A 15,437-nucleotide genomic window follows, 5' to 3' on the forward strand; every position below is an offset into this window, starting at 1 on the left:
GTTCTTGAAACGTTTCCTCTGCCCACCTGGGGCTCGCTTGTCGTGTAGGAGCTCCGAGTAGAGCGCTTACTTAGGGTCTCTCGTGTCGGGCATGTGGACGATGTGGCCCACCCAACAGAGCTGTACGAGTGTGATCAGTGCTTTGATGTTGGGGATGTTCGCACTTCTAACACAGTACTGTGTGGACAGTGGAGAGACTCCTGTGCGGCCCTGAAGTTAATGTGCAAAAATAGGAAAGAGAGAACAGGGACGAGGGTATTGCTGGAAGCTGCTCAGCCCGAGCATGTTTTGTACATCTGGAGGTTATCAGAAGGTTGGGGCAAATGAATGGGAACTTAGTCCGGATTTCAGTTTGGTAAATTTAGTCTAAGAAGATCACTGCTCTTTGAACTTCATTGAGGATTAGCTCATGGCGAACCCTTTGATATTAAATTCAATCATTCTACACCAGCAAGCACGGTCATGAATCATTCTGACCTTTTGTTTTAATAACAATTATTCAGTTACAGTTGGATACCCGATATTTTCCCCAAGCCCTGCTTCACTCAGCACTATATCTTAATAATCATTTATAAATGCCAGTCACCAGAGATTAATTCTTAAGCACTGACTCAAGTAACTCACGGCACATTAACTGACGTCATGTATGGCAGCTATGTCATTCTTTTAGAAAACTGTGTAAATTATTTTTTCAAAATGAAATGATCACAGTAATACAACTGTTGTATTGTAGAGCAATAAATAACAAATTGTGGCTGAAAGGTTTTGAATTTCATTTAAATGGCTGAACTGCATCAACGCCACCAATACAAATAAATAACCAGGTTTAAAAGTAATAGGATGTGCAAAAATGATTCATATCGGAGCACCAGTCAGTCACACTACGACAGGACTGGAATATCATAGGATCAGTTAGCTGGCCACACAATGACACAATGCTGTTGTGGTGTCAGTCAATCAGTCACAGGGTTGTACTATCATGAGGTCAGTCAGACAGTCATGCAGTGGCAGATCTGCAGTACTGTGAGCCAGTCAGTCAACAGTGACATGGCTGCACTATTATGGGTCAATCAGTCACAGTGAGAGCACTGCACTATTATGGGCCAATCAGTCACAGTGACAGGGCTGCATTATTATGGGGTCAGTCAGTAAGATAAGTCTGCTAACTCGTGACAGGCTTTGTTGCTGAGGTGCATCAGTGAGCCACATAGCAACAGTCTGAACTACTGTAAGGTCAGTCAGTCACATAATAACAAGACTGTATTGTACAAAATCTCAAAACAATAAATTCCAACAGTTAGTTCCCAAAGTCAGTGCATTTGATGGATCACATGTTACTATAATTCCATCGACTGCACTCTGCTCCGTGCTCTGAGCTCCGAGCTCTGTACAGCTGTACCGTGCAGAAATACAACCCCAATTGTTTTACTTCCTCCTGCTGGCTTCATTGTTCAGAAACTTCCCAGTAAAAATGGTCCCAGGTGGGAAATATGACTCAGAGGAATTACAAAATACCAATGCAATCAAATACTTCAAATAATGCGTCCCAGCTGGGAGCACCTTTCCCGGGTAAATGTTCCCATTGTGGATTAGTGCAGTGCAACAAGTCGGACAGGACTCCCACTCTGTTCCACTTCCTCTCAATTAAGTTACATATTGTAGAATAACCCAACTTCATGCTCGCATGTGAAGTTTAAGGATAATTAGGCTGTAACTACGTTGAATCTGCAACTACAAGAGGTCTACCTACTGATCCCCATAAATGTCACGTGCTAAAATGTTCCTGTCAGAAATATTTAAATCAAATGTTGCTGAATCTAGGTTATTAGGTTTAAAGGATTGGCTATCGTTGTACTGACCCAGTCAGGAATGAGTATTTAACAGGGCTGGCTATCCCAATACTGACCCAGTCAGAAACACGAGTAGAACAATCCCTCAATTCTCTTCTGTTAATGGGACTGTTTTCTTCCATCTCTATGACATAACCTGGCTCTCCCCCCAGAGCAGCCAGAATCTTGAGGCTCAATTTCTCCAAAGCCCTCTAAACCAGCCTTCTTGTTTCCACTCTCCACAAATGGCAACTCATTCAGAGTGCCACAGCCCAAGTCCTCAACCACACAAAGCTCCAAGAGCTCTCATACCCCGCCAAATTGACGTCAACGTCCCTGACTTGCTGTCAACTCCCTCTATGGTTTCACTCCACCCAATCTCAGTGATCTCACCCAGCGATATCTGCCTGCACACATGCTCAGCTTCTCCAACATCAGTTCATTTCTTCTTCTCCGTTTCCCCCCTCGCTATCATCAGGAATGCTCTTTCACCCACTACACCGCTTCCCGATGGAACTGCAGCCTCATATCCCGCCACTTTCCTTCCTAATTTCAAGAGCCCCCTTCAAGGCCTTTCTCTTCGACCAGGCATCCAGCCGCTGCGCCCCGAGCCACCACCACCCTCCTCCGACCACCAGCCGAGCGACTTTCCCTTTCTTCCTTTGGAGCAAAACTTCATCACCGTACTGTAAAATGCTCTGTACATCAGGAGTTTTATGGAGATGTAAGCTGATGTTGCTATTATTATTGAATTAGCTACCCCAAAACTGATAGTCAGAAAGGCATCTGCAACAAAACTAGATCTGCTAGGATTGGCCCAGATAGACCATACCTATAACCTGACTGTTTTTTTCCAGTTGAGTTCAGAATCAAATCAAGTTGGAAAAAGACTGGTAGGAATACACCTATAAACATTTAGAGATTGCGTTATACTCTATCATATTTAACAAGGTACAATAAAAGTGTGGCGTATTAATGATGTTTCTTTAATAGGGTCACATAAATTATGTACAGGACTCTGACACAGCTTTCAGCACAATGAGGCCCTGTAATCTGCGAAGTCAGCCACGTGCAAGTGTGTGATCAAGGAACTTCCTCGGTTACTGAGGGAAGTAAGGGTGGAAGTTGCAGAAGCTCTGGCCATAATCTTCTAATCCTCCTTAGAAATGGGGGCAGTGCCAGAGGACAGGAGAACTGCAAATGTTACACCCTTCTTCAAAAAAGGAAAGAGGAATTAAACCCAGCAACTACAGGCCAGTCAGGCGGGGAAACTTTGAGAAACAATAATCTAGGACAAAATTAATTGGCACTTAGAAAAGTATCGGCTAATAAATGAAAGTCAGCACGGATTTGTTAAAGGCAAATTGCATTTGACGAAGCTGATCGAGTATTTTGATGAAGTAACGGAGAAGGGTGATGAGAGTAGTGTAGTTGATGTGTATATATGTATGAACTTTCAAAAGGCGATTGACAAAATACCACATAAGAGTTGTTTGCAAAATTGAAGCCCATGGGATTACAGGGGCAGTGGCAGCGTGGATACAAAATTGGCTAAGACAAATTAAAGAGGCAAAACCCCCCACTGCATTTAAAAAGTACTTGGATCTGCACTTGAAGTGCCGTAACCTACAGGGCTACGGACCAAGAGCTTGAAAGTGAGATTAGACTGCCACCATAGACACGATGGGCCGAATGGCCCCCTTCTGTGCCGTAAATCTCTATGATTCTAAGACACAGAAAGCAGAGAGTAGTGGTGAATGGTTGTTTTTCAGACTGGAGGGAAGTACTCAGTGATATTCCCCCGGGTGTGGTATTAGGACCACAGCTCTTTTTAAATATATATTAATGACCTGGATTTGGGTATGCAGGGCAGAAAGTCACAGATAAAACAAATCTCGGAAATGTAATAAACAACGAAGAGGATAGCAACAGACTTCAGGAGGATATAGACAGAAGTGGGCAGATACATGGCAGATACAGAGAAGTGTGAAGTAATACATTTTGGTAGGAAGAATGAGGAGAGACAATATAAACTAAATGCTACAATTTTCAAGGGTGTGCAGAAAGAGAGAGACCTGGGGGTGCATGTACACACATCTTTAAAGGTGACAGGACAAGTTGAAAAGGCCGTTAAGAAAGCATATGGAATCCTTAGCTTTATTCATAGAGGCTTAAAGTACAAATGCAAGGAAGTTATGCTGAACCTTTATAAAACATTGGTTAGGCCTCAGCTGGAGTATTGTGTTCAATTCTGGTCAGCACACTTTAGGAAGGATGTCAAGGCCTTGGAGAGGGTGCAGTAGAGATTGACTGGAATGGTGCCAGGGATGAAGGGACTTCAGTTATGTGGAGAGACTGGAGAAGCTGGGGTTGTTCTCCTCGGAGCAAAGAAGGTTAAGATGAGATTTTATTGAGGTGTTCAAAATCATGATTAGTTTTAATAAGAGTAAATAATGATAAACTTTTTCCAGTGGCAGAAGTGTCAATAACCAGAGGACACAAGTTTAAGGTGATGGGCAAATAAACCAGAGGTGGCTTGAGGAAGAAAGATTACTCAGCGAGTTGTTGGGATCTGGAATTCAGTGCCTGAAAAGGTGGTGGAAGGAGATTCAATCATAACTTTCAAAAGAGAACTCGATAAATACTTGAAGGGAAAAAAATGACAGGGCTAAGGGGAAAGAGCAGGGCTGTTGGACTAATTGGATAGATCTATCAAAGAGTCGGCACAGGCACGATGGGCCGAATGGCCTCCTTCGGTCAAGTATCAGTTTATGATGTGAACTGAGCTGACAATGTATATGTTGTCTTTGATCATCATGTGCTGCAGTAAAATCCAATTCATAAGTCACTCCCCTATTTAATGGATACCAGACAAAGTCCAATAATTTGCATCAAGGTTTAGGTTATTCGTTATTATTTGGAAGATTTGAAGACGTGCATGAACCACCAACAACTTGCATCTATAGAACACCTTTAATGTCGGAAACGTACCAAGGAAATTACAGGAGCGCAATCAGACAAATTTGGATTCCGAGCCAAAGACGATATTAGGAGGAGTGACTAAAAGCTTGGTCAAAGAGGTAGGGTTTAAGGAGGGTCTTAAAGGAAGGTGGAGTGTTGGAGAGGTTTGGGCAGGAAATTGGCAAATGCATTTCAACACAGTTAAATATGAGGTATTACATTTTGGTCGGAAGAATAGGGAGGTCACATTATTTGGAGGGTGCGAGTCTGGGTGAGGGATCTCGGAGTACAAATACATAAATCGCTAAAAGTAACGCCACGGTTAACAAGGCCATAAAAAAAGCAAACCAATCACTAGGGTTTATTTCTAGAGGGATAGAATTGAAAAGTAGTGACGTTATGCTAAACTTGTATCAAACCTTGGTTAGACCATAGTGAGGAGAGCACTGCGTACAGTTCTGGTTGCCAATTTTAAATGGATATAGAGACACTGAAGTGGGTGCAGAGAAGATTTACAAAGGATGATTCTAGATATGCGAGGGTACACCTATCAGGAAAGGATGAACAGGCTGGGTCTCTCTTTTCTTGAAAAGAGAAGGTTGAAGGGTGACCTAATAGACGTCTTTCAAATTATGAAAGGTTTTGACAGAGTGGATACAGAGAGAATGTTCCCACTTGTGCGGAAGAGCATAACTAGAGGCAATCAATATAAGATAGTCACCCAGAAATCAAATCGTGAATTCAGAAGAAACTTCTTTACCCAAAAAGTGTTGAGAATGTGGAACTCGCTACCACCGGGAGTAGTTGAGGCAAATAGTATGGATGCATTTAAGGGGAGGCTAGATAAGCATATGAGGGAGAAGGGAATAACTGTTATGCTGACAGTTAGATGAGGAAAGGCGGGAGGAAACTCGAGTGAAGCATAAACACCAGCATGGACAGGTTGGGCCGAATGGCCTGTTTCTGTGCTGTATATCCTATGTCATCCAATGAAGTCAAAGCATTGGTCTATACGGCTGAAGAAATGGCCTTCAATGTGGAGCAAAGGAAATGGAGGATGCACAAGATGCCAGAATTAGAGGAAGGCAGAGTTCTTGGAGGGTTATAAAGCCGGATGAAATTAGAGAGATAGGAAGGGGTGAGGTCATGGAGGAACTTGAACACATAGACAAGAATTTTAAAATCAAAGAGTTGGTGGACTGGGAGCCAATGTAGGTCAGCGAGCACAGGGACGATGGACGAGCAGGCCTTGGTTCAGGTTAGGATATGGCAGCAAAGTTTTGGATGGAGTCAATTTTCTGAAGGGTGGAGGATGGGTGGCCAGCCAGGAGAGCATTGGAATAGCCGAGGCTGGAGGTAACAAAAACGATGAGCGTTTCAACAGCAGATAAGCTGAAGCAAGGGCGTAGGCAGGCAATGTTATACATAAATCGCTAAAAGTAACGCCACGGTTAACAAGGCCATAAAAAAAGCAAACCAATCACTAGGGTTTATTTCTAGAGGGATAGAATTGAAAAGTAGTGACGTTATGCTAAACTTGTATCGAACCTTGGTTAGACCATAGTGAGGAGAGCACTGCGTACAGTTCTGGTTGCCAATTTTAAATGGATATAGAGACACTGAAGTGGGTGCAGAGAAGATTTACAAAGGATGATTCTAGATATGCGAGGGTACACCTATCAGGAAAGGATGAACAGGCTGGGTCTCTCTTTTCTTGAAAAGAGAAGGTTGAAGGGTGACCTAATAGACGTCTTTCAAATTATGAAAGGTTTTGACAGAGTGGATACAGAGAGAATGTTCCCACTTGTGCGGAAGAGCATAACTAGAGGCAATCAATATAAGATAGTCACCCAGAAATCAAATCGTGTGGGCACTCTTTGTGATGAAGAGGATATGAATTCCGAAGCTCGGCTCAGAGACAAGGAGGACTCCAATGTTGCTAATATCTAGTACAGCCTGAGCAGTGGCCAGGGAAGGCGATGGAAGTGGTGCACAGGGTCACCCTAAAAGAAAAGATTGAAAACCATTGCACCAAGTAACATAGATCTTTGTCCACTTATCTTGTCCTTCCTTTGCCAAGCTCTCTCTCTTACCTTTTCCTCAACAATGGGGCAATCAGTTAAAGTTGTGGACATTTTCACGGACATCATGAGTGCCACTTTATTTGCAGGCTCTCCCCTCCATTAATAACCTCTCTTGCAATTCACATGCCCTGTCATCCCTTTTACAGGCCATGTAACAGAGTGAAAAGACTAATTCCTAACAATGTTATTTGCGATCTGAAATCCTGCATCTAATTCATCATCATAGGCAGTCCCTCGCAAACGAGGAAGACTTGCTTCTACTCCAACAATGAGTTCTTAGGTGACTGAGCAGTCCAATACGAGAACCATAGTCCCTGTCACGGATGGGACAGACAGTCGCTGAGGGAAAGGATGGGTGGGACTGGTTTGCCGCACGCTCTTTCTGCTGCCTGCATGGTTTCTTGGTTTCTGCATGCTCTCGGCGATGAGACTCGAGGTGCTCAGCGCCCTCCCGGATGCACTTCCTCCACTTAGGACAGTCTTTGGCCAGTGACTAATTATGAAGCAAATGTTAATGGGTTTTACAGGCAGCCTTTGGACCACTCTTCTCAGTGTTCTCCTGCCTTTTTTTTGAAGGGGCTAACTCTTTTAAGGTGTATGCTTCAAAGACATCAATTGCTCTCCCAGTACTAATTCTTCAGGTATGAACCGAGATATTAAGTGTTGGCAGTCTAGTCCGTCACGGAAGTTATAGCTAAGCCCAATCTTGTTCTCATCCGACATCCGCACGTACAATCTGCAGTGTGGGCCGATCAGGAGCAGAAACCCAGGGAGATTAATCAGGAACCCGGGGTGATTTTGACTGGCCTGGTCCAGAGCAGGTGAGGCTAGGTGTGGTGCCCTAAAAGGAATCTTGAAGTGTGTGCGGAGTGGCCTCCATACTCTAGATGGCAGAAGCATTTAAAATATTGCCATTTTCACTTACCCGCCCCCATTCTCCCCCTGACAGTATAAAAACATTCAGTAATGGCAGGCATATGCAGTTTAGAGTATTTAATTAAAGCCTGAGAAATAGCAGTACTACAAGTATATCAATACGATATACTAACTGTAGTATAATAGGATATAAAACTCTATTAGCTTTCCTTTGATCTGACTCCACATTTACTCTATTTAGATGATTAGCACAGATGCTTATTCACTGATTTTTTTTTTTAAACAAAATTAATTTGCGTCTGCAGATGGTCTGAAACAAACTGGATTTAGAGCCATTACATGTCATTTAGGAAATCTTATAAACCTCAAGTGGTTTTTTTTCTCCCCAGTGATTGAACAGTTTTGGCTGTTATGGCACAGGGGAATGAGAGATACATATACACAAACACACACAGACATTGATTGTATTCCGCTTAGCACTCACCGATGCCCATTTCCAAGTCCTCGATAGGCTTTGGCTTGCTCCTGCATTCGATTTAAACTCTGTGCCACTGATAAATACTGTTCGTGATATTTTACAGCTTCCTCGTAATCTCCTAATGCCTCATAGCAGTCTCCCAGATTTCCATACGCATGCCCTCTATCCAGGACAGCATCATTGCCACTCAGCTGCTGCAGCGTAGCCAGCTGCTGTTCAAAGTAGCCAATAGCATCTTCCATTACATTCATGTTCATTTTGGTGATTCCCATGTTGCCATAAACTTGTGCCTCAATATTGGGATTTTTTAGCTTTTGTCCCAAATCCAACTGTTCTTCATAACATTTGAAGGCCATGCTGTATTTTCCAAGGGCCATGTAGACTGCTGCAAGGTGGCCATGTGCTTTACATTCTCCCAGCAAGTCCCCCAGTTCTTGATAAACCTCAAGCTCTTGTGTGTGATATCCTAATGCTTTGTCATATTTCTGTATTAATCTGTATGCAGTACCCAGAGCTGCATAAGCACTGGCTTCAAGCTTCCGGTCTTTAACCTGATGAGCCAAAGTCAGCTGCTGTTCGTAGAACTTAACAGCACCGTTCACATCTTTCTTGCACACAAAAATATCACCAAGGTTGCCTAAAGCTCTAAATTTGGCTTGTGCATTGTTTAGTGACTGGGCTAATGACAGAACATATTTCTGACAGTCTTCTGCTTTAGCGTAGTTACCAAGGGCCTTAAATGCTAGGCCCAAGTTGCAGTAGGCCTTTGCCTGACTAAGTTTATCGTGCAAGTCCTTGGCTAGAGCTAAATCTTGTTCATAATATTTCACAGCCTCTTGGTAGTTTCCCAGACAGTAATGGGCATAGCCAAGGTTATGACATACTTTTCCCTCGCCCTCCATATCTTGTAGGTCAGGAGACAAGCGTAAATACTGTTCATAATATGGAACAGCCTGAATATACTCCCCTCTCGAACAGTGGAAGTTACCGAGGTTGCTAAGCGCCCGGGCCTCACTTTGTATATCCCGTAGCTCTCGTGCTATGTTCAGATGGTTTTGGTAGTGCTGCAAGGCCCGATCATGGGCACCCAGAGCCTGGTAGGCGACAGCTAGATTGCCGTGGGTTGACGCTTGTGATGCTCGGTCATTTACTTCCATGGAGATCTGTAGCTCTTGACGGTGGTATTTCACTGCTTGGTCATACATACCCAGGGCATTATAGGCATTGCCCATATTCCCATAGGCTCTTCCCTGTGCAGCATAGTCACTAAGTTCCTGAGCAATAGAGAGGTGAGTCTTGTGGAGTTTCAGTGCAGTTTCATAATCCCCTTTCATCTGGTGAATTATACCTAATTAACAAAAGCACAAATAAGAGTGGTTAGCTGCTAATGAAGTTCAAACAACTCAGACATTGAGTCACCCTTTTTATAATTCAGCACACACTGATCTAAACATGAACTTTGAGCCACTGAAACGCAATTCACCAGCTTCACAATTTATGATCGGCATTTGTACTTCCTCACATGTGGACCCCATGTATTTTACAAGTCCCACCACAAACATTATTTAAAAACCCTACATTTTATACAGTTAGAATCATCTGTCAGCTGTGGCTCAGTGGGTAGTACACAATCGCCGGTGAGTCATGAAGGTTGTGGGTTCAAGTACCACTCCAGGGACTTCAGCACAAAAATCTAGGCTGACACTCCAGTGCAGTGCTGAGGGAGCGCTGCACTGTCAGGGGTGCCGTCTTTCGGATGAGACGTTAAACCGAGGCCCCGTCTGCTCTTTCAGGTGGACGTAAAAGATCCGATGACACTATTTTGAAGAAGAGCAGGGGAGTTATCCCTGGTGTCCTGGCCAATATTTATCCCTCAATCAACATAACAAAAACAGTTTATCTGGTCATTATCACATTGCTGTTTGTGGGAGCTTGCTGTGCGCAAATTGGCTGCTGCGTTTCCCACACTGCAACAGCGACTACACTCCAAAAATACTTCATTGGCTGTGAAGCGCTTTGAGACGTCCAGTGGTCGTGAAAGGCGCTATATAAATGTAAGTCTTTCTTTTTAACATTTACAGGTTCGAAGGAAACTATTTGGTGTTAATACTGTTCAGTGCCATTGGCTGTTTTATTGTACTGTAGATAACTGCAATAATATATTTAGGATTATGTATCAGTGATACAACTGAGAAAGTGAGCTGCCGACCCTATGCCCATTCCATCACAAAGACTGCCGATTTCCACCTTTAGAACATCACCTGTTTCCTCCTCTGACTCAGCTCATCTGCTGCTACAACCCTCACCCACGCTTTAATAACCTGCAGACTCAACTCCAATGCTCTCTTAGCTGGCCTCCCATCTTCCACCTTCCATAAACTTGAGTTCATCCAAACCTTTGTTGCCGTATCCGACCCTGCACAGAGTCCCAGTCACCATCATCCCCGTGACCGCTGACCGTCACTGGTTGCCAGTGTTCCATCACCTCAAACTTAAAATTCCCTCCATGGCATCACCCCTCCCAATCTCTGTAACCTCCTCCAAGCCCGACAGCCCTCTTCCCACTCTGCATCCCTCTAACTCTGATATCTTATGCATCCCTCCCACACCCTTCATCCCACCATTAGAGGCTGTGCCTTCAGCTATCTCGACCCTAAGCTTCGGAATTCCCTCTCTAAATCTTGCTGCCTCTCTCTCCCTCCTTAAAAAACTAAAACCTACTTTTCTGTCCAAACTTCCAGGCACCCCGATTAATAGCTCCTTCTCTGGTTTGGTGTCAATTTTTGTCTGATCACTCTCCCCTGAAGCTCCTTTGGAAGTTTTCCTATGTTAAAGGTGCTCTGTGAATGCAAGTCTTTGTTGTTGTTGAATATAAAAACACTTAAAATTAATCAGCACGCATCATTTTTAATGTAAAAATTCAAAACTTCGCCAGGGGAACATGCCCCAGGACTTTCCAATTTTATGTCTTCAACATTTGCACTTCCATTTCAAGCTTTCATGCACTTAAGATTTTCATCCCTCCACCACAAGTTTCAGTGATAAAGCCCCTGTAACTACTTGCTTTCATGTCAGGTCCGTTTGCGAGTTGTCACCTTTTTTCAACTTGTTGGCCTGCTTTTGCTACTTTGAGGTTGACATGCACATAAACACAGCTCATTTCTAAGAGTTGATGGAGCAACACAGGTGGGTCTTACCATTCCTGACACCAGTGAACTGTTACCCTTTCATCCAGTGTAACGACAATAGTGATACTGTGCAGTCCTTAAGCTTTTCAGAGGAAGTCAGGCTTAAGTGAAACCCCGACGCAGCTGAATTTCTGGCTGTACAGTCAGCATCTCTCTCTGGACAGTAGCCCTAACCTCCTGTAATGATCACCTCCGCCATGAATTAAAGAAATCCCCAGTCCAGGATGTGTATGGGACAGGAAATTCCTGTCCACAATGGTCTCACCACAGAGGCTCGATTCACTCTGGCACACATTCATTTCTCTGTTACTGAAACAAAACTTTCCAAGTTAAATAAAAAAACAGAAATCTGGGTGTCAAAATAAAACATCAGTTTCCGATTAAATATTACATGTTGAGGACAAAAAAGAAAAACTGAAGCAATCTGAAATACAAGCAGGAAATGCTGGAAAGGTAATGGGCATTTTAAAGTGAACATAGAGGTTAATGATTTCAAATGGAGACTTACACAAGAACCATCAACCTGTCTTTCTTTCATATGTTGAGTGGCCTGCTATACATTTCCAACATTTTCCATTACTGTACACCGGCCTTTCCCATGTGGACAGACTGTTGTTGTAAATAATATGAACAGTACTTGCCAAATAAAGGATTTTTCTTAAAAGGGGCCCAGTTAGGCCCAAATTACTCAGACCTAGCTCCGTGAGGCCCAAAGTACTCAGACCTAGCTCCGTGAGGCCCAAAGTACTCAGGCCTGGCTGCTTTAAAAGGGCAGTGTCGTACTATCGGAGAATTGATTTACTTCACTTCTTAGAGGTGCTGTTTTACTAGAGGTGCGTCCTCCAGTAACTTGCCCATTCTTCCAGACCGAGCCGAGACAATGAATGCCAGCAGGTCATTCAACCTTGGGGGGCTAACAAAGCTTAACCATATCACGCCTTGACCCAACTGCTGCGCACATTTCTCCCAGCAGGACTCACTAGACAGCAATCAGAGGTGGGAAGCCTGCTTGATTTTTTTTCCCCGCCTATAGCCGAGTTGCACTGAAGCCGGATGAAGCTGGCTACCATTGCCCCAGCTGATTACAGCTAACTCGGTAGACACAGTTGGTCAAACCTCTGCTCTTCCAGTATGTATGGATTAATATAACACTGAACGATGAATTTACCATCGAGGCTATCAGAAGAGCTAAAGTTGGGAGTCTGCAGAAAGATTATTTTTCTGGAACAGGCTGCTCTGGAAGCTCTGGTACATGTTGGATGTCAAGTTCGACCAGATAATTTCAAAGTGGAAATTTGGAGGTGCACCTGGATTCCCTTTGGTTGCTGGAGGAGGGAGAAGTCATGTTACAAGGAGTAATGGCTACCTGGCTGTTTAGCAGGCATTCCATGAGGGCAGGAAGATTTAAAACTGAATTCCTATTAAAGTGCTGTCAGTCTTCTGAATTCATGAAAACCAAAGATACTGACAGTCACGCTCTTTATCTGTATTCATCACTACGGGCAAAGTGCGTACACTATTAAAGACCAACACATTGACAAGAGAGTGCCATAGTCAACTGTGACTCAGTAGGTAGCACTCTCGCCTCGGAGTCAGAATGTTGTGTGTCCCACTCCAGGAACTTGAGCACATAAATCGAGGCTGACACTCCAGTTCAGTGCTGAGGGAGTGCAGCACTGTCAGAGGTGCCGTCTTTTCAATGAGACTTTAAACCCCGTCTGCTCTCTTAGGTGGACGTAAAAGGTCCCATGGCACTATTTCGATGAAGTGCATGGGAGTTATCCCCGGTGTCCTGGCCAATATTTATCCCTCAAGCAACATCACTAAAACAGATTATCTGGTCATTATCACATTGCTGTTTGTGGGAGTTTGCTGTGCACAAATTGGCTGCTGCTTTTCCCACATTTCAACAGTGACTACACTCCAAAAGTACTTTACTGGCCGTAAAGCACTTTGGGATGTCTGGTGGTCGTGAAAGGCGCTATATAAATGCAAGTCTTTCTTTATGAACAAAGAACATAAAGACAACAGTATGGTAATGGGAGTTTCCTTTAAATAACTAGGTATCACAATGGAGCACCACATAAATAACTGCGTACTGCAGCAGGGAGCTCTATAGAAGATCACACCAGAAGCTGGAAAATAAATCAGCAAGTGACCCTGACTGCTGCTGATGAAAGCTGCAGGCAAAAGTGAATGGCATTCATTCAAATACCTGACATAGGACTCTCACCTTTTGCCCAATCCAAAACGAGATAGAGGCAATGCACATATATATATATAAAGCACACTGCATATTCGCAAATCAGGGCCTCTGGCAAGAGCACATAGGATTTTATTTATCGTTTTGTTTTGGATTATCACAAATTGGCCATCCCGGAAACCAGACTGTTCGGTTTAAAACTGGCTGAGTGGGCATCAAAACTCAGAAACTCTCGGGATAAGAATATAATCTCCGAATATCTTCTGTCACTAAGAATGAAATCACAGGCAACACACTGCAGCAGCATGAAGCGATGTACTGTGGCTTTAAGCATCCACAGTCCTCTCATGGACTTGCATTGGTTCTGTATATTTATTCAGGTCGAGGCCGAGCTGGATTAATCTAATCAGCAATGTAGCTTTAAACCAAAGGAGGCAAATTACAGCATTTAAGAAAAAAAAATAATTTTGGCATGTCTTTTCAAATTTGACCCTGGTTGGATGATTTATAACCGCAATCTCTACTGCCTGTTATCTGAATTCTGCCTTAGTGGGGGGAGTCAGAGTAAAGCCATCTTTTATATGGATTGTACAGTAGGTATGTGATGGCACATGCTTATGGGGCCTCTGTAATACAGTCAGCATTAGACAGCTGCTATCAATTTAGCAGCCTTTCGACCACATTACAGTCCCATTTTCAAGTTGCTGGAAATTTGAGCCACTCGGGTCCACTTTATCCCCTGGCCATGCTGATTTTACTGTTTGGTCTTTAATTTTCCAAAAAAGCAGAAAGAAATGAGAGCTTTTCTAAAAACAAAAAAGAAAAGCATAGGATCTCTCTCCAGGCTCAAGACTGTTTAACAGCTGAATGTTACAGCATCGAAAGCTTAACAAAACCAAGGAAACCTTGGTCAACAACGGATATTTCCTAATGCTCAGAGTGCTGCACTATTGTAGGAATAACACAAAAACAGGCAAAAAATCTGTGCTCGTATCCTTGATCGGCATACCCGACAGAAGGCTTCCCCGCATGTGCAATAAACTGGATACACCAGATCCCCACTTGGCATTATATTTATATGGCTACTATGAGGATAACTTTATTAAAAGTTCTAGCTTTAACAATGATTACTATGCGTGCAAAGCACCCATGGAAACTCCCCATTACGCTGCAAGTCTGCAGTTTTCAGAAGCAACTGGCCACCATTGAAAGTATAAAAACCCACAGGGGCCATTTTGGCCAGGAACGCAATCTCTTTCACAATGCGTCATGGCAGTACTGTGAATATCATGTTCCATGATTCAACAAATAGAAGGGGAAAAAATTCTTTATCAGTCAATGCAGAAAATAATCTTGCTACTTCAATTTTGGATTACCTGTCAGAACTTGGCAGTACCGTGGAAAAACTGATTTACAACAGCAGCCAGAGATGGAGAAAGTAATTCAGGTGGAATATTATCACTCGCTGAAGTATGAGTGCATTTTGTATTTATTCAGCAGGATCGGTCACTGTGCTGGTTGCATAGCTCGTGCATCTTAGCTCCGTTAGATGGTTTGTTTTAATCCTCAGCATTTCTCTTTATTGACCACTGACATTGGCCCTGAAATTCTGGTCGGAGGCTTCCTTTGGACGAACGCCTCCAACCCGAAATTCTTTCCTGTAAGTACCTGATGGTCCCAAAGGCACCTTGGATTGTGGTGGGAGACCTTCTTTTCCCGCACATCGGAGCGCGCCCCGGTCCTCGGGGTTCGCACATAGAAGCTGGAGTCACGTGGGCCTGGACAACCAATTACGGTACAGTATTCTCATCAATAGCA

At 43.5% G+C, this 15,437-nt stretch overlaps 1 protein-coding gene across 1 annotated transcript in view; it reads right to left on the minus strand.

Moving 5' to 3' along the window:
• ttc28 (tetratricopeptide repeat domain 28) overlaps positions 1-15,437 on the minus strand; it is an 842,907-nt gene that overhangs the window by 200,646 nt on the left and 626,824 nt on the right. Inside the window, exon 7 of the mRNA XM_070886369.1 lies at positions 8,235-9,576. Within this exon, the coding sequence (XP_070742470.1) occupies positions 8,235-9,576 (1,342 nt within the window). The remainder of the gene's footprint in view (positions 1-8,234; positions 9,577-15,437) is intronic.

The sequence above is a fragment of the Pristiophorus japonicus genome, chromosome 8 (genome assembly GCF_044704955.1).
Source record: "Pristiophorus japonicus isolate sPriJap1 chromosome 8, sPriJap1.hap1, whole genome shotgun sequence".
NCBI classification, from domain to species: Eukaryota; Metazoa; Chordata; class Chondrichthyes; family Pristiophoridae; genus Pristiophorus; species Pristiophorus japonicus.